The following is a 22,008-nucleotide window of genomic DNA, read 5'->3' on the forward strand; positions in this document are numbered from 1 at the left end:
ACCACTTCTCTTAAGCCCTCTCTAAGGGGCATGTCTTAAAATTAAGGTTGCTTTTCTGAACCTTGCATCAAAACTTCAGCAATTGAAAAAAAAATGCAGGAAGAAATGTACCCAATAACTATAGGCTATAGATACTCTCTGAAACTTTAGGATACCTTGAAACCAATGATTTTCTTTAGAGTGCGTTTCCTCTGGAGATAAATATATTCATACATAAACACACGTGGGAATGATGAAGGTGGGGAGTGGTTGGCTCAGCCCAAGGTGGAAAAGCTCCCTCACAGTCCCTTGGGGCTGAAGGAGGGTGTGCCCTCAGGACACCAGAGGCTGCACAGCGCCCTGGGCCCAGGACTCCAAGACAGGGCTGTGACAGGCACTCAAGCTGGGCCTAGGAATACTGAAGGCCTCCTGAAGCTTTCTCAGGCTTCTGAGCTCTGCCTGCTCTGATGCAGGGAGGGAACACTGCATGGGGTGAGCTATACCTTTGTAAGCCTCCCCCATTTCTATTAGGGTGGACAAGTGCCCCCCACCTCAACCCTCAGCCTCATGTGGCCCTCCTTCCAAATCTGGATTCTCTTATTTTCCCCCAGGGCACTGGGATGGTGGGGAGGGGAGTAGGTGTGGACGAGGAAGAAGGCCTATGGATAAGACACAAGGGTTGTCAAGAAGGGGGTTGTGTAATCCTGAGAGGGGTCTCCCTTCTCGGATGGAGCTCATGGGCAGCCTGGAGGGGGAGCTGGCACTGGGGATGTGTGACTGGAGGGAGCTGGCTGTCAGTGCAGCAGTGAACAGATGTTTCCCTGACATAGTAGGTACCTAACGAATATGCGAATAAAGGAGGAATCAGTGATTTCTGCTCAAGAGATGAAAGTTTATTAAGTTCCAGACAGCCCTCCTCCACCCACTTTGACCAAGGCTTCCAATCCCAGGGAAAATGGAGGGGACTCTACCAGGGGCACCTCAGTCTGATCCCTGCCATTTGTCCTCTGTCATTGTTGTCTGGATCCAGGACAGAAAGCTGGAGATTCTGGTGTAGACATCTGGAGTTGTCCCATCATCTTTTCCAAAGGACACAACGCCCTGGGCCACACCATTACATACGAGCGGGCCCCCGGAGTCACCCTGTGGGCAGAGAGAACAAGGGCTGGGCTCACCTTCTTCAGGTCTGGTCTCCCTGCCACCCTAGGATGGGTGGTCTCTGTTAGATGCCCTGGTTGATAAAAGGGTTTTGTTGGTCCTGAGGTTTCAATCTGGCCCTGACAATCCGCCTCCTCCCACAGGAAACCTCTGCCCATATGTGACTTTGAGGCAATATCCATCCCCCAGGGACCTCAGACAGACACCAGATCGGAGGACAGGCTGGGGACACGGGAAAGAGCTTGCTCCCGTTGCCCCAATCCAGAGACCAAGGCTTTGCATGGATGACACTGGGGAGCTCACCTTAAAGGAACTCTTGCTCTCTCTCAGGTCCCCTGCACATATCTGGGTGGTGGTGCTGTAATATGGGTGGCGAGAGGTTCATTTCTCTGCCCTTTGGACTTCAAGCTGTAGGAAACTAGGTTTAAGGAAGGTTGAGAAGTGCTTGCAAACCAGACTCTCAACCAGGGCTGGACATTCTTGCAAACGAGATGTTCTGCCCAGTGTAGGGAACTAGGTTTAAAGAAGATTGAGAAGTGCTTGCTAACGAGACTGTCAACCAGGGCTGAGCATTCTTGCAAACGAGATGTTTAGCTAAAAATCCTGTTTGTTCCCATGGGAAAAGAACATTGCTTGCACACAAGGATGTTTCTCTGATTCCTCAAAAGGAACAGACCTTGGGACAAAACGGATTCTAAGTTGATAAGGAAGTTCCCCAAAACAAAGTCTTAGCTGCAGTAAATAAGCCAAGGTAAAGGTTATCTTGCCCTGTGCCTGCATACTGTATAGTCTCTGAATCATAGTGCTTGGCAGCTTGCCCTGTAGGGGGTTGTGCAAGGGATATAAAATAAAGCAGCTGTAAGAAGCAAGTGTTAAAATATAAAGATTTAAACCACTCTGCAGTGTTGGTGTTTCATTCCGTCGCTGACACAAGCTCTACCTCTTGTAGTTTATTTGGGCGGGGCATATCCACACCAAGACATCCCCAGCCAGCCACACTGCATAGCATCCCTGTATTGAATGTATCGCAGTCCCTGGGCAGACTGATGGGGCTCACAGCAGTGGTCATATTCGCCTTCCTCATCAGCTGAAAGCAGAAGAAAGGCATTGTTACCTACTGATGGCCCACAGAGACTGCAGGACAGTTGAGGGGTTGCCTTCTTCACAACCCTGGGACAGAAGGCAACCCCACGACTGTCCTGCAGTCTCCAGACCTGCAGGGTCTAGAATGAGGTCATGGGGGATGCAGAACCCCAGGAAGGAAGTGTCCGGAGTCAGTGCAGCCACGTGTCCCACCTGCAGTAACATGATGTCATTGGCCCCAGTCTCATCATTAAACTCAGGGTGGGGGATGGCTCTTCTCACTGGGATGACCTGCTGGGTCCTCTCTCGTTCCATGATGTTATGTGCTCCTAGGGTGACGTTTATTGACCTGCAAAGACTGCAGAGAGGGAAAATGAGTCACAGGAGACACAGGCCAGGATCCTGAAGGAATGCTTGGGACAGGGCAGGACTTAGGGAGGGGAGAATTCTAGGGGATGGGCCTTGGAGCTGAGCATCTCTGTGCTGTCTGCTTCCATGCAGCCTGGGCAGGGTAGTAGTTCCTGGAGTCCATGGAAGGTGTTCAATCCTGCACAAGTTTGACTGTGTTTAGGAAAATGTGAATTTTTCACACATGCACTCTGGGCTCCAGGGTGCAACACTGGCTTCCTTCCATATTATGTTAGATCAGACCCTCTCTCCATGCATCAGTGGCATTGACCTGTCTCTCTCTGGCCAAAGCTCACCTGTCCTCCGAAGAACTTCTTACCTTACCTGGTGGCCTAGGTCTGCAGCCCCTGAGAAGATTGTTCCCTGGGAGGAGTCAACAGAGGGATGGGGACCTGGGTACTGCTCCTCACCTTCCCTGGCAGCAAGCTGCGGTTAGTACAAAGTCCTCACACATGAGGAAATCCCCAGAGATCAAAGTTTTATCTGCAGTCTGTATTTGAAGATACATCATATAGGGACTGGAGTGAGGCTTGGCCTCATGGCCCCCGATAATCTTCACTGAAAGAAAGACACCAGCCTACCCACTGTGCTCATGCAGCCAAGGGTAGAGAGGGGAGATGGGTCCATATTTGCTTGTCTTTGATCTGAGTTAAAAAAATTTCCTGAAGATGGGCCAGAACGAGGCTGTGTATGAGTGTAGCATCTGAGCAGGTCTGTGTATGTGGGGAGGGACTGGGCCTCTGAGGGTGGGACCGTTACTCACCTGCCTCCCCAGTGGGGGACAGAAGAAGGGCCAGCAGGAGCAGGACCAGGAGCAGGACCATCTCTGCAGGAAAGCTGCCCACATCTGAGCAGCTGCTACTTCCGTCTTTTAACCAGTGTCTCCTCCCATGTTGTGGCTTTTATCCCTTGAGATTTCTCTGAAGCCTCACACTTCTGTCTGATCAGGTCCTGGGGTCTGAGTGGAGAGTGTACTTAGTGATCACCAAGGAAGCACCCATAAGCTCTTGGCTTAGTGCCATCACTCAGCAGAAAGCAAGAAAATCACTACAAGTAGAAGTAGTGAGACGTTGCATCAACAAATACCAGATCTTTGAGCCCCATCATTCTGGGTCCCATGATGAGAGATTCATGACTTAGAATGTCTTCATTTCCGTGCTTCTCTTTGATCACCAGGGTGATTGTGTATTGAGGCCTCTTTGTATGAGAAATTTGGAGATAAGATCTCTCACTTCTTGTGGAGGAGACAAAACCCGCAGGGTCAAACGGGATGGTGAGAACCATGGTGTGAAAAAGAAGTGAGTGGTTTTTTTTTTTTTTTTTTTTTTCAGAACAGCAGCATTGTTTTACCCATGAATCTGCATTTTGGTCAGGATACAGTGCGGATAGTACTCCTCTGCTCCTCCTGGTATCAGGGAGGTTTGAAGCCTTGATGCTGAATTACTGATGTCTCGCTCACTCATGCCCAGTGGATGGTGCTGGCTGTTCACTGGGCATGTTGGTTTCTCTCCATCAGGCACCTCAAGTCACCTCTGTCTCTGGGATTGTCAGTCTCCCTCGCACATGACATGTTGTTGGCTTTCTCCCAAATAAGCATCTGCTAAGAAACAAGCCAGGCACAAGCTGGGCTCTTCTAATTACCTCACTTTTGATGTCCTATGGCATCGATTCTACCATGTCCCTCTGTTTGAGGCAATCAAGAGCTCCCAGCAGATTAAACAGGAAGGGCCCGAGATTTCATCTCCCAGCAGGAGTGTTGCAGTCAAGGAAGAATAGCCTGTGGGATGGGAGTTCCCTGTGAAGTGAGAATGGGTACCAGGGAGGCTAAGCAGAATTCCCCCACCACTACCCAGAGAATGGCATTCTGATGTCCCAGTACAATTTGCTAACCAAATTATCCTGGTCATGTCCCAATAATGGAAAAGGTGGAGAGAGTCATGGAACTGAAAACATCATGGGGCCTAAACACCTTGATCTCAAGTCTCTTCTAAAGCAATGAAACCTTGGATTAAGAAACAAAGCCCACTGTCAATACGGATTCTGGCAGGGGAGCCACAGTTAACCAGGGCGTGGTGTCCAAGCCAAGCCCACGTGGGGTGAGCATGTGTCCACGCCTGGCCTCTCTCCTGTGTGGACACACTTCTCACCCTGCACCCTGCATTGGGCATCCTGGATCAGGTAACAATACACGTGAAGTGGAGATTCAATGCCCACGTGGGATAAGGAGGGTGTTCACACAAGGGATGGGTGGTTTCTGAGCAAGGGTGTTTAGGGGCCTTCTTGGGGGTGGGGGCAACCAGGTGGGATTTATCAGAGCAGGACAAATAGGGTGAGGTGGGCATTGGTGGTAGGGGGCTCCCTAATGTGCATCACCAGATTATGGGGCGTGGGAATCAGGGGATGCCTTTGGGAATAATGGGTGAGAGATGGGTTATGTACATCTCTGCAGATGCTGATCAGATAAGTCAACTTATTAAGGCTACTGAGCTAGGTTTTTCATTGAGGATTAGATGATGATTGTGGCATCAGTGTTAACTTCCTGGGTCTGAAGGTTGGATGGTGGCTACGTATGTCCTTGTTTATAGGAATTACATTCTGTAGTATTTGAGAAGCAATAGAATGCCGTTTCAGTAACTGATACTAGCAAACAGTTCTGGAGAGGAAAACTTTTTGCATCGTGATTGCAACATGCCTATGAGCTTGAGATTGTTTCCAATTTAAAAGGAAATCTGTACCTTTCACATATAGAATAATAACCTGTTTTCAGACATAATTTATAAGAAAATCTGTTACAGTAGTACCAAATATAGGTATGAGGCTGAGGAAAAACTTCAGCAGAATTGTGAAAAACCTATTCATGCAAAATGTTAACCTGCTTCTGAAAAACGCAAGCAAAGTCTTTAGAAACAGCAAGATACTCTTACTTGTCGAATACAAAGAGTGAAAGTGCAAGTGAAGTCGCTCAGTCGTGTCCGACTCTTTGCTGCCCCGTGGACTGTAGCCTACCGGGCTCCTCCGTTCATGGGATTCTCCAGGCAAGAATACTGGAATGGGTTGCCATTTCCTCCTCCAGAGGGTCTTCCCAACCCAGGGATCGAACCCGGGTCTCCCGCATTGTAGGCAGACGCTTTACTATGTGAGCCACCAGGGAAGTCGAACACAATAGATCTACACCAAAAAATGTACTGATTCTCCCAAGTTAATATATGAACATGGTTATACAAATAATGTATATAATGGGATTTTAAAAAGAAACCTATTGAATTTTTTTCTCCTAGTGTTCCCCAAGTTCTAGACAATTTCTAACATTTATGTGGAAAATAAACATGAAAGAATCACTAGGGAAATTTTGTCCAAATGAAAAATGTATAATAAGGGAGAAGGTTAGCCTATCAGACTAAAAGCTATGAAAGGTCTTTCTGGAACTCAGTGTGATTTATTCTCTATTCTTTTGCCCTGCTTTTCTGCTCTATTTTGTTATGTCTCATTTTGGCTTCTTTATTGGCTCTCTGCTAAACATCTATATATTATTTTAGTTGTTACACTGAAGGATATGCCTTCAGCTTCCCCTGTGGGTCAGATGGTAAAAAATCTGCCTGTAATGCCAGAGGTCTGGGTTTGACCCCTGGCTTGGGAAGATCCCCTGGAGAAGGGAACGGCTACCCACTCCAGTATTCTTGCCTGGGAAATCCCATGGATGGAGGAGCCTGGCAGCTACAGTCTATGAAGCTGCAAAGAATCAGACAGGGCTGAGCAACTAATACTTTCACTTTCATTTTCACTCATATGAGAACCTTGTAATGGTATATTTCACTTGTCTTCCTTCTCACCCTTTGAGTTATCTTTGTCATACATTTCTCCACTATATGCCTTAAATACTATTTTGCCTTAAATAGTCAATAATCGATGTAAGAAACTGATATAAATTCTTTTCCATTTAGTCACTTTTTAAAAATTAAAGTAACTCACAGTATTAGTTTCTGGTGTACAAGGTAGTATCCCATATTTTTATAGTTTATATTCCACATAAAGTTATTATATAGTATTGACTACATTCCCAGTGCTGTCCATTATATCCATGCATCTTAGTTATTTGATACCTACTGGTTTGTACCTCTTAATCCCCTTCGACTATCTTGTCTCTGTCACCACCCACTCCCCTCTGGTAACCACTAATTTGTTCTCTGTGTCTATGAGTCTGTTTCTGTTTTGTTAAATTGGTTCAACTGTTTTATAGTTTAGATTCCACATATAAGTGAAAATGTGTAGTAGTTTTCCTTCTCTGTCTGAGTTCACTGAACTTAATACTTTCCAGGTCCATGCATGTTGCTGCAAATGGAGAAATTTCACTGTTTCATGGCTGAGTATACACTGTTGTGTGTATATATACGCCACCCCTTCTCCATCCATTCCTCTGTTAATGGATGCCGAGCTTGATTTCATAGCTTGGCTTTTGTAAATAATGCTTCTTTGAACATTGGGGTGCATATATTAATGACTTATTGAATTAGTGCTTTTCTTTACTTTGGATATATACCCAGGTGTGGAATTGCTGAATCCTATGGTAATTCTATTTTTAAGTACTTGAGAAACTTTGGTACTGTTTTCTTTGGAGGCTGGACTAATTTATATGCCTAACAACAGTATACTGGTTTTGTCTTTTCAACGCATCCTGTTAACACTTATCATTTGTTGTCTTTTTGACAGTAGTTATTCTAAGACGTGTGTGGTAATATTGCGATTCTGATGTGCATGTATTAGGTTGGTGCAAAAGGAATCGCAGTTTTTGCATTTTGCTGTTTGATATTGGAATACATTCTTAAATATGGTCATGTCATATGTCATTTTAATGCACATTTCTTGCTTTATGTTTTTTTGCTAATGACTTGTTACTTGCTATTTATTTATTTTTATTTCAGACTAGGAAAATGATGTTACACAAAAAGCACCTTGATCGGTTTTCTTATTCCAGTTCAAAATGGATCGTAAAGCAGCAAAGACAACTTGCAATATGAACCACGCATTTGGCCCAGGACTGCTAATGAATGTACAGTGCAGTAGTGGCTCAAGAAGCTTTGCAAAGGAGAGGAGAGCCTTGAAGATGAGGGGCGGAGTGGATGGCCATTGGAAGTTGACAAGTACCAAGTGAGAGCATCATCAAAGCTGATCCTCTTACAACTACACGAGAAGCTGCCGAAGAACTCAATGTCAACCATTCTTTGGTTGTTCAGCATTTGCAGCAAATCAGAAAGGTAAAGAAGCTCGATGAGTGGGTGCCTCATGAGCTGATCGCAAATCAAAAAAATCATCATTTTGAAGTGTCATCTGCTCTTATCCTACACAACAACAACGGACCATTTCTAGATAGGATTGTGACATGGGATGAAACGTGGGTTTTATATGACACTGGCGACCACCAGCTCAGTGGTGGAGCTGAGAAGAAGCTCTAGAGCACGTCCCAAAGCCAAACGTGCACCAAAAGAGGGGTCAAAGTCACTGCTTGGTAGCCTGCTGCCCATCTAACCCACTATAGCTTTCTGAATCCAAGTGAAACCGTTATATCTGAGAAGTATGCTCAGCAAAGAGATGAGCTGCACCAAAAACTGACGCCTACAGCCAGCAGTGGTCAACAGAATGTGCTCAGTTCGTCTCTACGACAATGCCTGATCACACATCGTACAACCGACTCTTCAAAAGTTGTATGACTAGGGCTACAAAATTTGGCCTCATCCAGTATTTTCACCTGACCTCTTGCTAACTGACTACCATTTCTTCAAGCATCTCGACAACTTTTTTCAGGGAAAGCACTTCCACAACCAGCAGGAGGTAGAAAATACTTTCTGAGAGTTGGTCAAATCCAGAATCATGGATTTTTACTTTACAGAAATAAATAAACTTATGTCTTGTGTGCAAAAATGTGTTGATAGTAATGGTTCCTATTTTGATTAATTAAGATGTGTTTGAGCCTAGTTATAATGATTTTAAATTCAGTTTGAAGTTGCAATTATTTTTTCACCAACCTAATACCTCATAATTAGTGATGTTGAACATCTTTCCAAAGAATAGCAAGGAGAGATAAGAAATCCTTCTTCAGTGATCAATGCAAAGAAATAGAGGAAAACAATAGAATGGGAAAGACTAGAGATCTCTTCCAGAAAATTAGAGCCACCAAGGGAACATTTCATGCAATGATGTGCTCAATAAAGGACAGAAATGGTAGGGACCTAACAGAAGCAAAAGAAATTAAGAACAGGTAGCAAGAATACACAGAAGAACTATACGAAAAAATATCTTCACGAGCCAGATAATCCCTATGGTGTGATGCCTCACCTAGAGCCAGACATCCTGGAATGTGAAGTCAAGTGGGCCTTAGGAAGCATCACTACGAACAAAGCTAGTGGAGGTGATGGAATTCCGGTTGAGCTATTTCAAATCCTGAAAGATGACGCTGTGAAAGTGCTGCATGCCGGAGTCCAGCTCCAGCAGCCAGGGAATCAGCCTGAAGGGTGAACGGTGTCGGCGGGGAATGATGTAGCCTCTGACTGGAGGTACGGGACTACATGTTTATTTTAAGCATCAGGTCTTCTTTTATACTTTGACAAAAGCATTAGGTCAGAGGTTTGACCTTTTCAGTTCCCCCGACCCAGATTTATTATCTCATTTTTGCCCTTCAAACAGAGTTCCTGCTCCAGCGATTCTCTTGGAGTCCTGTTTACTTGTGATTACATTGTAATTCATGCTTATGTCACGTTCCTCAGTTTATTTCGTATCTTCTAAATCCTGCTTTGCCCTAATATTCTAAGCTCACTATCTCCTAAAAAGGCTTCTAGCTATTCTTATCTATTCCTAAACCTTAAACTCAGCAAACTTCCTTTGCCATAAACATTGCCTCACAAACAGGTCTCAGATAACAATCCTTCCCGTGGCCTCAAGCGGCGGCCTACATGCTCATCCTGTAACATCCTGTAAAGATCCTTGAACAAATGTCAATGGTTACTGTATAGATTATTTTCTGGGCACAGCTGCAGAAGGCTCTGTGCTTCCTCTTGCTTCTCTCAAGAACAATAAACACCTTAACATTTTTTCCAGCCAACTCAACTGAAGAAAGAACAAGTCAGAATCACAAGGCCTAACTCCTTCATCCCGGGTCCGTGCCTGCGGGAAAAGGAGAGGGGGTTGGGGGCCGTGCCCCCATTTTGTCAGTAATGCCTAACGTGGCTCCCGAGAGCTGCACTCAATATGCCAGCAAATTTGGAAAACTCAGCAGTGCCCACAGCACTGGAAAAGGTCAGTTTTCATTCCAATCCCAAAGAAAGGCAATGCCAAAGAATGCTCAAACTACTGCACAATTGCACTCATCTCACATGCTAGTAAAGTAATGCTCAAAATTCTCCAAGCCAGGCTTCAGCAATATGTGACCCATGAAATTCCAGATGTTCAAGCTGGTTTTAGAAAAGGCAGAGGAACCAGAGATCAAATTGCCATCATCCACCGGATCATGGAAAAAGCAAGAGAGTTCCAGAAAAACATCTATTTCTGCTTTATTGACTATGCCAAAGCCTTTGACTGTGTGGATCACAACAAACTGAAAATTCTTCAAGAGATGGGAATACCAGACCACCTGACCTGCCTCTTGAGAAAACTTATATGCAGGTCAGGAAGCAACAGTTAGAACTGGTCATAGAACAACAGACTGGTTCCAAATAGGAAAAGGAACACGTTAAGGCTGCATATTGTCACCCTGCTTATTTCACTTATATGCTGAGAACATGATGAGAAATGATGTACTGGGCTGGAGGGAGCACACACCCTGGGCTCCTCTCCTGAGCAGGAGTGAGGGGCGGCAGATGATGAGAAATTTCATGTGTTCTTAATCTGGGCCCAGTGACAACTCCTGTACTGTGGGTGGTTTATCTGAGTTGTCCTTCCCTGGCTGAAGAGAGGAATTTTACTTACTTGTGCTTTGTAGCCTCACATCCTCCAACAAATGCACAACCCACTTTCCTGGTGGTGAGAATGACTGCGATCCATGAAAGCTCTTAGTGAAAACCTTCCTGCCTGCCTGCCACCCCTCCTTGCTGAGTGTCTATGCAGCATCAGACTTGTAATCTTGCTTGGGGAGGGAGCTGGTTCAGAAATTGGAGATGAGAAGAAGGGTCAGGACTGTGGGAGGTTTAGTGAGATGAGTTCCACCCTCAGGAATGGGGACGGTCACTCACATGTCCCACCTGGGAGGCAGAAGAAAAGCCATCAGTGGCAGGAGTGGCTGCATCTTCCAGAAGGTCTGCCCAGTCAGGGCTGCTGGGGTTTCTTCCTTCCAGACACAAAGCACAGGGGAAGGAAGCAGGGGAGGCTCAGTGCCCCCCACCGACCTCCCAGAGCTGTGCTCCCCGCAGGCAGGTGTGAGCATGCCACGTGTGCCCATGTTCTCTGCTGTGGGATAGGTGAGAACGACACTGTCACCACACTTGCACTCCCACTGCAGAGTCACAAAGCAAGAAGAACAACAAGGAAGTGGAGGATGTGTTGCAACCAGGGGAGGAGCTGTGTCCCCAGAGGCCCTCAGTGACTCAATCATGAGGGTCTGCATTTCTCCCCTCTTGGGTCTTCTTTGATTCTGGGGAAAGCATGAAGAATTATATGGTAGGTGAGGGTCAGGGATACAGTGACATGGCCCCTGTGCTTGAGAGGGCCAGGGGCTGGAGGAGACCTAGAATCTGCGGGCAGAGGACATGTGCATGAGGACCACTGCGTGGGGCTCACCTTGGGGCCAAGGGTGAGGGAGAGACTGCACTTGCTTGAGGAGCAGCGAGACCTGGACTCACCCACGTGGCCCAAACAGCAACCCCATTTCCTATCTTGCCAAGGTTCCAGCCTCACATTTTTGGCAAGTTTAGAATTACCTCTTTAAATGTAACTATTCTGCAACAGAGGGATTTTTTCTTATCCTACAGTTTAGAGTGAAAGTCCTGGACTTGATATTCATTGAAACAGAACAAACCATCACTGGGTCCTTCAGCAATGACGACATGATTGGGTTGTGCTGAGGTATCCAGCACCCCTCAAGCTCACCTAGGGGGCTGTCCTACTCGAATCAGGTTGTTTGTGAGTCAGAGGGGCTTCCTTTCCTGAAATGCTGGTGACTGGTGAGTGGTGAAGGGGAAACAGATACCAGTCATCTAATACTTACTCCCCACTAAGTATTCTCTGTCTAGAGTCCAGAGAGCCATATATCTGATGTCTCTGGGCCAGGCCATCCTGAACATGTGCAGATGACCCCAACACTCTCACCACTATGAGGACAGAAGAAAGAGGAATGGAAAGGATGGCATGAGGAGCTCTAAACAGCCCAATCCCAGGAAGTTGAAGCAAGAGCATCTTATGAATAAATAGAAAAGTAGTGGAAGGAAATATGCTTAAGCATTAATGATGGTGATCCACGATTATGAAATTTTCGGTATTTTTTATTTTCTAAGATATATATGTTCTGTTTTAGTTGTCTTTCTGTGATGAATATGTTCCATTTATGAGGAATATGTTTTGATGAATATGTGTTACTTTCTACCCAAAAGACATTTTGTGACGGTTGGCGCTCACTCTCCATTCTAATGTTCAGCAAACCACTTCCTCTCAGTGCTCTCTAAGGCACTTGTTTTAAAAGTGAAGTTGGTTTTCTCAATATGTACCTATAGGAAAACCTCAAGATCAATGAAAAATAAGGAAAAATATACCCAATAACCTATGGCTATAGATACCTTCGAAACTTTAGGATTCAGTGAAACCAATAATTGCTTTACAGCGACTTTCCTTTGGAGAAAAATATATTTACACACTCTCACACACACACACACACACACACACACACACACACACACACACAGATGTGCGAGCAATGGAGGTGGAAGCAGCTATCTCAGCCCAAGCTGGAAGAGCTCCCTCTAGGTCTATTGGGGCTGAAGGAGGATATGCCCTCAGGAAACCAGAGGCTGCACAGGGCTCTGGGCCCAGTGTGACAGGCACTCAAGCTAGGCTTAGGAATACTGAAGGCCTCCTGAAACTTTCTCAGGCTTCTGAGCTCTGCATACTCTGATGCAGGGAGGGAACACTGCATGGGGTGAGCTACACCTTTGTAAACCTCCCTCATTTCTGTTAGGGTGGACAAGCGCCCCCCTGCCTCAACCCTCAATCTCAACCTTGCATTCCTATACACTAATAAGGATGTCTTTTTATCATGGGGACAGGAAAGCAAAAGCAGAAAGTCAAGAGATACTTGGAGTAACAAGTAAGTTTGACCTTGGAGTACAAAATGAAACAAGGCAAAAGCTAACAGAATTTTGTCAAGAGAACGCAGTGGTCCTAGCAAGCATCCTCTTCCAACAACATAAGAGATGACTCTACACGCCCTGGATATCACTCTATGGTCAATGCTGAAATCAGATTGATTATATTCTTTATAGCTGAAAATGGAGAAGCTCTGTACAGTCAGCAAAAACAAGACCAGGAGCTGACTGTGGCTCAAATCATGAACTCCGTATTGCAAAATTCAGGCTTAAGTTGAAGAAAGTAGGGAAAACATGTAGGTCATTCGGGTATGACCTACATCAAATCTCTTAAGATTTTACAGTGGAAGTGGCAAGTAGACTCAAGGGATTAGATTTGATAGATAGAATGCCTAAAGAATTATGGATGGAGGTTCATAACATTGTATAGGAAGTGGTGATCAAAACCAGTTCCAAGAAGAAGAAAGACAAAAAGGCAAAATGGTTGTCTGAAGAGGCCTTACAAACAGCTGAGGAAAGAAGAGAAGCAAAAGGCAAAGGAGAAAAGGAAAGATACATCCATGTGAATGCAGAGTTCCAAAGAATAGCAAGGAGAGATAAAGCCTTCCAAAGTGATCAATGCAAAGAAATAGAGGAAAACAATAGAATGGGAAGACTACAGATCTCTTCAAGAAAATTAGAGATACCAAGGGAACATTTCATGCAAAGATGGGAACAATAAGGAACAGAAAGGGCCTAACAGAAGCAGAAGATATTAAGAAGAAGTGGCAGGAATACACAGAAGAACATAACAACAAAGACCTTAATGACCCAGAAAACCATGATGGTTTGATCACTCATCTAGAGACAGACATCTTGGAGTACAAAGACAAGTGGGCCTTCAGTTCAATTCAGTTCAGTTGCTCAGTCGTGTCCAACTCTTTGCAACCCCATGGACTGCAGCACGTCAGGCCTTCCTGTCCATCACCAACTCCTGGAGTTTACTCAAATTTATGTATATTGAGTTGGTGATGCCATCCAGCCATCTCATCCTCTGTTGACCCCTTCCCCTCCTGCCTTCAATCTTTCCCAGCATCAAGGGCTTTTCCAATGAGTCAATTCTTCACATCAGGTGGCCAAAGTATCGGAGTTTCAGCTTCAACATCAGTCCTTCCAATGAATATTCAGGACTGATTTCCTTTCGGATGGACTGCTTGGATCTCCTTTCAGTCCAAGGAACTCTCATGAGTCTTCTCCAACACCACAGTTCAAAAGCATCAATTCTTTGGCACTCAGCTTTCTTTATAGTCCAACTCTCACATCCATAAATGACTACTGGAAAAACCATAGCTTTGACTAGTGAGACCTTTGTTTGCAAAGTAATGTCTCTGTTTTTTTAATAAGCTGTCTAGGTCGGTCATAACTTTTCTTCCAAGAAGCAAGCGTCTTTTAATTTCATGGCTACAATCACCATCTGCAGTGATTTTGGAACCCCCCCCCCCCCAAAAATGTCACTGTTTCCACTGCTAAGTTTTCCCATTCTTAAGTGGGACGCATCACAATGAACAAAGCTAGTGGAGGTGATAGAATTCCAGTTGAGCTCTTTCAAATCCTAAAAGATGATGCTGTGAAAGTGCTGCACTCATATGTCAGCAAATTTGGAAAACTCACCAGTGGCCACAGGACTGGAAAAGATCAGTTTTCATTCCAATCCCAAAGAAAGGCAAGGCCAAAGAATGTTGCAACTACCACACAATTGCACTCATCTCACACACTAGCATACTTACACACTAGCCCCAGGATGTGTCTTGGTGTCTAGAGGGTGAGGTGGTCCCCAGAACCCAGATCTTCAGCAAACACACTTCTCCCCAGATCCAAGCAAAGTGGACTGTCCTTCTCACCTTAAAGGAAGCTTTCTTTGTCTTTGGGTCCCCCGTACATAGCTGGGTGGCGATGGTGTAATAGTAGTGTAAGTAGAACTCACACATTTGATCCTCCTGCGTGGTCAGCTTTACCTCCTGCAGTGAGTGAGGGCAGGTGCCTTCCCTGGAGTCCTTCCCCCAGCCGGCCCCACTGCACGTCTGTCCTGGCTTCGTGCAGGCCATGGCCCTGGGCAGGCGGAGCTGCCTCATAGCTGCAGTCTGTTTGGCCTTTCTCTCCAGCTATGGGAAGAGGCAAGAGTCTGGCTCAGCCAGTGGTCCCCAAGCCTGGACAGGGAAGTGACGTTGATGTGTCTCCCCTCTCTCCTGAGCCACAGGGACTGGTCAGACAGCCAGGATGGGAGGGAGGAAAGGGCAGGAGATCCTGGGAGGGCAATGATCTGATCCCAGGAGGGCAGGGCCAGTGGGGAGTTTTCCTTGCCTGCAGTAACATGATGTCGTTGGAGAAGTTCTCAGGATTATAGCCTGGGTGGCGGATGGCCCTCCTCACCCCGAAGGCCTGCTGGGTCCTCTCCTGCTGTTTGATGTTGTGGCCCCCAGGGTGATGGTGATTGAGCTGCATGGAGAGAAGAGCATGTGTGTGGGGATCATGGGGTCACTGGAGATGCACCCCAGGAGCTGTGACAGGCAGCTGACACTAGGACCAGGGCAGCAGCTGAGGGGGAATTGAGGTGACAGACGGTCCTGGGCTGAGTGATGGCCCTGTGCTTCTCAGGGACGTGAGGGCAGGGCTCCCGAGAGCTTTCTCAGCAATATTGTGAAGCGACTCTGAGTTTGGGTTTTGGCTCTCACTGCACACTCTCATCCTTCTCTGATGCTATATTTGGCCATTGTGGATCGACCCTTCTCAACCCTGTCTCTTGTTCTCACCTCCGACCCACTGACCTCAAAACTTTACTTGTCCTGTTTCTCAGCTTTTCATCACCCTAGTCCTGCTCGTAAGATGGCTTGTTTGATGAGCTCTTGTGGTCCTGATTTCCAGGATCCTGGGGTGAAGGAGGGGTACCCCTGGGCTCAGCTCCTGGGGAGAGGACGGGTCCCTGTCCAGACCTCAGGTAAGGTAGGCTGGCTACTGCCCCTTACCTTCCTCTGCAGTGACCAGCCGTCAGAACAAAGTCCTTTTGTATGAGAACACAGCCACACCTCTTCCTACTCATCTCACCCAGAAACTGAACCAAAACCATGTAGGGGCGGGAGTGGGGCTTGGCCTCATGGCCCCCAGTGATCTCCTCTGAAAGAAAAGGCTGAAAGATGGGGAGATGGGGGAGGCTATGGTTAGAAGGGAGATTTGGGAAGGTTGCAGTCAAGGTGGGTCGACAGTGCCCAACAGACACTAGGGGAGAGTCCTCCGGGTTCTCACTGCAGTGGGATAAGCTTTTCTGAACCCCAAACCTCAGTATTATTCTCCACATCCTGATTCACACACATATGGAGGGGCCAGAGACTGCCTTCCAGAGGGTGGAGCCCAGAAGATCATGGATGGGACGCCTGATGAGCCCTCATTCTCATGGAGTCTCCTGGACCCCTCTGAGCCTCTGCTAATGTCCTGACGGTGCCATTTGCTAATAATCCACCTATGAGTTTATGGAGTTGGATTTTCTAAAATCCTCATGTACTATAGCATAATGCATCCCGGGATCTCAGTAAACATCTGTTGACGCGTGAATGGCCTCCAATTAGCTTTTGGCTGAGGTTTGGTGGGGATAGTACTGGTGGGATTTAGACCACAGGGATAGGGGAGGACACTGCCCAAAACAGTGGGGCAGAAAAGGAACGGCTTGGGGCCTGGGGAAGAGTAACGACACCCAGAGAGCTTTGGGTGCTGCCATCTAGCCATTTCTGACCAGTCACACCCTGGGCTCCTCTCCTGGGCAGGAGTGAAGGGCGGGGAAACTGACAAGTTTCTCTGGTTCTTAATCTGGGTCCACTGACACCTCCCGCGCTGTGAATGCTTTGTCTGAGGTTTCCTTTCCTGGCTGGAGGGAGGAAGTTTCTTACTTGTGTGTTATAGCTTCACATCCTCCACCAAATGCACAGCCCACTTTCCCGGTTTTGAGAGAGAGGCTAAGAGCTACCTAAGCTTTTAGTGGAGGCTTGCTTCCTACCATCCATCCTTGCTGAATGTCTATGCAGCATTGAACTTGTAGTCTCAGTTGGGATGGAGCTGGTTCAGAATTTGGAGCTGAACAGAAGGGTCAGGACTGCGGAGGTTTAGTGAGATGGGGTACCCTGTCGGGAATGGGGATGGTCACTCACATGTCCCAGCCCAGGAGGCAGAAGAAAGGCCATCAGGAGCAGGGGTAGCTGCATCCTCCAGAAGATTTGCCCAGGTCAGAGCTGCTGGGGTTTCTTCCTTCAGACACAAAGCACAGGGGAAGGAAGCAGGGGAGGCTCAGTGCCCCCCAGAGCTGTGCTTCCCTCAGCTGGGTGTGAGCATGCCACATGTGCCCATGTTCTCTGCTGTGAGATAGGTGAGAACGACACTGTCACCACACTTGCACTCCCACTGCAGAGTCACAGAGCAAGAAGAACAACAAGGAGGTGGAGGCTGTGTTGCAGCCAGGGGAGGAGCTGTGTCCCCAGAGGCCCTCAGTGACTCAGTCACGAGGGGCTGCATTTCTCCCCTCTTGGGTCTTCTTTGATTCTGGGGAAAGCATGAAGAATTATGCAGTAGGTGAGGGTCAGGGATACAGTGACATGGCTCCTGTACTTGGGAAGCTCAGGGGCTGGAGGAGACCTAGAATCTGCAGGCAGAGGACACGTGCGTGAGGACCATGGCGCGGGGCTCTGCTCGGGGCCAAGGGTGAGGCAGAGACTGCACTTGCTCAAGGAGCAGTGAGACCTGGACTCACCCACGTGGCCAAAACAGCAGTCCCATTGCCTATCTTGACAGGGTTCCAGCCTCACATTTTTGGAGGATTTAGAATTTAGAACTCTCTCTTGGTCCCTTGGCGCTGAAGGAGGATGTGCCCTCAGGACACCAGAGGCTGCACAGGGCCCTGGGCCCAGGACTCCAAGACAGGGCTGTGACAGGCACTCAAGCTGGGCCTAGGAATACTGAAGGCCTCCTGAAACTTTCTCAGGCTTCTGAGCTCTGCCTGCTCTGATGCAGGGAGGGAACACTGCATGGGGTGAGCTACACCTTTGTAAACCTCCCCTAATTCTGTTAGGGTGGACAAGTGCCCCCCTGCCTCAACCCTCAGCCTCATGTGGCCCTCCTTCCAAATCTGGGTTCCCTTATTTTCCCCCAGGGCACTGGGATGGTGGGGAGGGGAGTAGGTGTGGACGAGGAAGAAGGCCTATGGATAAGACACAAGGGTTGTCAAGAAGGGGGTTGTGTAATCCTGAGAGGGGTCTCCCTTCTCGGATGGAGCTCATGGGCAGCCTGGAGGGGGAGCTGGCACTGGGGACGTGTGACTGGAGGGAGCTGGCTGTCAGTGCAGCAGTGAACAGATGTTTCCCTGACATAGTAGGTACCTAACGAATATGCGAATAAAGGAGGAATCAGTGATTTCTGCTCAAGAGATGAAAGTTTATTAAGTTCCAGACAGCCCTCCTCCACCCACTTTGACCAAGGCTTCCAATCCCAGGGAAAATGGAGGGGACTCTACCAGGGGCACCTCAGTCTGATCCCTGCCATTTGTCCTCTGTCACTGTTGTCTGGATCCAGGACAGAAAGCTGGAGATTCTGGTGTAGACATGTGGAGTCGTACCATCCTTTTTTCCAAAGGACACAACGCCCTGGGCCACACCATTACATACGAGCGGGCCCCCGGAGTCACCCTGTGGGCAGAGAGAGTAAGGGCTGGGCTCACCTTCTTCAGGTCTAGTCTCCCTGCCACCCGGGGGTGGGTGGTCCCTGTTAGGGGCCCTGGCTGATAAAAGGGTCTCGTTGGTCCTGAGGTTTCAATCTGGCCCTGACAATCCGCCTCCTCCCACAGGAAACCTCTGCCCATATGTGACTTTGAGGCAATATCCATCCCCCAGGGACCTCAGACAGACACCAGATCGGAGGACAGGCTGGGGACACAGGACAGAGCTCGCTCCCACTGTTCCAGATCCAGAGACCAAGGCTTTGCATGGATGACACTGGGGAGCTCACCTTAAAGAAACTCTTGCTCTCTCTTGGGTCCCCTGCACATATCTGGGTGGTGGTGCTGTAATATGTGTAACGATAACTGCATTCCTCGGCCCTTTGGACCTCAAGCTCTACCTCCTGTAGTTTATCTGGGCGGGGCATATTCACTCCAAGATGACCCCAGCCAGCCATGCTGCATAGCATCCCTGGATTCACAGTATCCCAGTCCGTGGGCACACTGATGGGGCTCACAGCCGTGGTCACATACGCCTTCCTCATCAGCTGAAAGTAGAGGAAAGGCATTCTTACCTACTGATGGCCCACAGAGACTGCAGGACAGTCATGAGGTTGCCTTCTTCACAGCCCTGGGTTAGATGGCAACCCCACGACTGTCCACAGTCTCCAGACCTGCAGGGTCTGGAATGAGGTCATGGGGGATGCAGAACCCCAGGAAGGAAGTGTCCTGGAGTCGGTGCAGCCACGTGTCCCACCTGTAGTAACATGATGTCATTGGCCAAAGTCTTATCATTATAGCGTGGGTGCGGGATGGCTCTTCTCACTGGGATGACCTGCTGGGTCTTTTCTCGGTCCATGATGTTATGTGCTCCTAGGGTGACGTTGATTGAGCTGCACAGACTGCAGAGAAGGAAAATGAGTCACAGGAGACACAGGCCAGGATCCTGAAGGAATGCTTGGGACAGGGCAGGACTTAGGGAGGGGAGAATTCTAGGGGATGGGCCTTGGAGCTGAGCATCTCTGTGCTGTCTGCTTCCATGCAGCCTGGGCAGGGTAGTAGTTCCTGGAGTCCACGGAAGGTGTTCAATCCTGCACAAGTTTGACTGTGTCTAGGAAAATGTGAATTTTTCACACGTGCACTCTGGGCTCCAGGGTGCAACACTGGCTTCCTTCCGTATTATGTTAGATCAGACCCTCTCTCCATGCATCAGTGGCATTGACCTGTCTCTCTCTGGCCAAAGCTCACCTGTCCTCCAAAGAACTTCTTATCTTACCTGGTGGCCTAGGTCTGCAGCCCCTGAGAAGATTGTTCCCTGGGAGGAGTCAACAGAGGGATGGGGACCTGGGCACTGCTCCTCACCTTCCTTGGCAGTGAGCCGCCGTTAGGACGAAGTCCTCATGCACGAGGAAACCCCCACAGATGAAAATTTTATCTTCAGTCTGTATTTGAAGATATGCCATGTAGGGACTGGAGTGAGGCTTGGCCTCATGGCCCCCGATAATCTTCGCTGAAAGAAAGACACCAGCCTACCCACTGTGCTCATGCAGCCAAGGGTAGAGAGGGGAGATGGGTCCATATTTGCTTGTCTTTGACCTGAGTTAGAAAAGTTCCTGAAGATGGGCCAGAACGAGGCTGTGTATGAGTGTAGCATCTGAGCAGGTCTGTGTATGTCGGGAGAGACTGGGCCTCTGAGGGTGGGACCGTTACTCACCTGCCTCCACAGTGGGGGACAGAAGAAGGGCCAGCAGGAGCAGGACCAGGAACAGGACCATCTCTGCAGGAAAGCTGCCCAGATCTGAGCAGCTCCTACTTCCGTCTGGTCTTCTAACAAGTGTCTTCTCCCTTGTTGTGGCTTTTAACACTGGAGATTTCTCTGAAGCCTCATACTTCTGTCTGATCAGGTCCTGGGGTCTGAGTGGAGAGTGTACTTAGTGATCACTGCAGAAGCACCCATAAGCTCCTGGCTTAGTGCCATCACTCAGCAGAAAACAAGAAATCACTACAAGTAGAAGTAGTGAGACATTGTATCAACAAACACCAGATCTTTGAGCCCCATCATTCTGGGTTCCATGATGAATGATTCATGACATAGAATGTCTTCATTTCTGTGGTTCTTTTTGATCACAAGGGTGATTGTGTATTGAGGCCTCTTTGTATGAGAAATTTGGAGATAAGATCTCTCACTTCTGGTGGAGGAGACAAAACCCTCAGGGTCAAATAGGCTGGTGAGAACCATGGTGTGATATATATAGGATGGTGTGTGAGAGTGATGCTGAAGAGAGATTATTCCAGTTATTAAAGAAGTGAGTGCTGTTTATTTATTTATTTATTTTTATTTTTTAAATTTTAAAATCTTTAATTCTTACATGCGTTCCTAACATGAACCCCCCTCCCACCTCTCTCCCATAACATCTCTCTGGGTCATCCCCATGCACCAGCCCCAAGCATGCTGTATCCTGCGTCAGACATAGACTGGCGATTCGATTCTTACATGATAGTATACATGTTAGAATGCCATTCTCCCAAATCATCCCACCCTCTCCCTCTCGCTCTGAGTCCAAAAGTCTGCTATACACATCTGTGTCTTTTTGCTGTCTTGCATACAGGGTCGTCTTTGCCATCTTCCTAAATTCCATATATATGTGTTAGTATACTGTATTGGTGTTTTTCTTTCTGGCTTACTTCACTCTGTATAATTGGCTCCAGTTTCATCCATCTCATCAGAACGGATTCAAATGAATTCTTTTTTATGGCTGAGTAATACTCCATTGTGTATATGTACCACAGCTTTCTTATCCATTCATCTACTGATGGACATCTAGGTTGTTTCCATGTCCTGGCTATTATAAACAGCGCTGCGATGAACATTGGGGTACATGTGTCTCTTTCAATTCTGGTTTCCTCGGTGTGTATGCCCAGAAGTGGGATTGCTGGGTCATAAGGTAGTTCTATTTGCAATTTTTTAAGGAATCTCCACACTGTTCTCCATAGTGGCTGTACTAGTTTGCATTCCCACCAACAGTGTAGGAGGGTTCCCTTTTCTCCACACTCTCTCCAGCATTTATTGGTTGCAGATTTTTGGATCACAGCCATTCTGACTGGTGTGAAGTGGTACCTCATTGTGGTTTTGATTTGCATTTCTCTAATAATGAGTGATGTTGAGCATCTTTTCATGTGTTTGTTAGCCATCCGTATGTCTTCTTTGGAGAAATGTCTATTTAGTTCTTTGGCCCATTTTTTGATTGGGTCGTTTATTTTTCTGGAATTGAGCTGCAGAAGTTGCTTGTATATTTTTGAGATTAGTTGTTTGTCAGTTGCTTCATTTGCTATTATTTTCTCCCATTCCGAAGGCTGTCTTTTCACCTT

General features: G+C 47.3%; 1 protein-coding gene and 1 pseudogene across 1 annotated transcript; both read right to left on the bottom strand.

Annotated features, from left to right (window-relative positions):
• Positions 1-850: 850 nt before the first annotated feature.
• LOC114109031 (granzyme H-like) lies at positions 851-17,224 on the bottom strand (annotated as a pseudogene).
• A 1,114-nt stretch (positions 17,225-18,338) lies between these two features.
• On the bottom strand, positions 18,339-20,439 carry LOC101122059 (mast cell protease 1A-like). Its single transcript, XM_042235274.1, has 5 exons — positions 20,354-20,439; positions 20,002-20,149; positions 19,397-19,541; positions 18,930-19,187; positions 18,339-18,610 (listed from the first exon to the last, which is right to left on the bottom strand). The coding sequence occupies exons 1-5, from the start codon at positions 20,412-20,414 to the stop codon at positions 18,449-18,451; spliced, it is 774 nt and encodes a 257-aa protein (XP_042091208.1). The 5' UTR covers positions 20,415-20,439; the 3' UTR covers positions 18,339-18,448.
• Between the last annotated feature and the right edge of the window lie 1,569 nt (positions 20,440-22,008).

The sequence above is a fragment of the Ovis aries genome, chromosome 18 (genome assembly GCF_016772045.2).
Source record: "Ovis aries strain OAR_USU_Benz2616 breed Rambouillet chromosome 18, ARS-UI_Ramb_v3.0, whole genome shotgun sequence".
NCBI lineage: Eukaryota > Metazoa > Chordata > Mammalia > Artiodactyla > Bovidae > Ovis > Ovis aries.

Bases quoted from the DNA above. Each gene is read 5' to 3' on its own strand.
- LOC101122059 (XM_042235274.1), bottom strand. From the start codon at position 20,414: ATGGTCCTGTTCCTGGTCCTGCTCCTGCTGGCCCTTCTTCTGTCCCCC. The intron at 19,188-19,396 runs GTGGGACACGTG...CTCTACTTTCAG, and splicing joins ATGACATCATGTTACTACAG to CTGATGAGGAAGGCGTATGT. The intron at 18,611-18,929 runs GTGAGCTCCCCA...CTCTGCCCACAG, and splicing joins AGAGCAAGAGTTTCTTTAAG to GGTGACTCCGGGGGCCCGCT.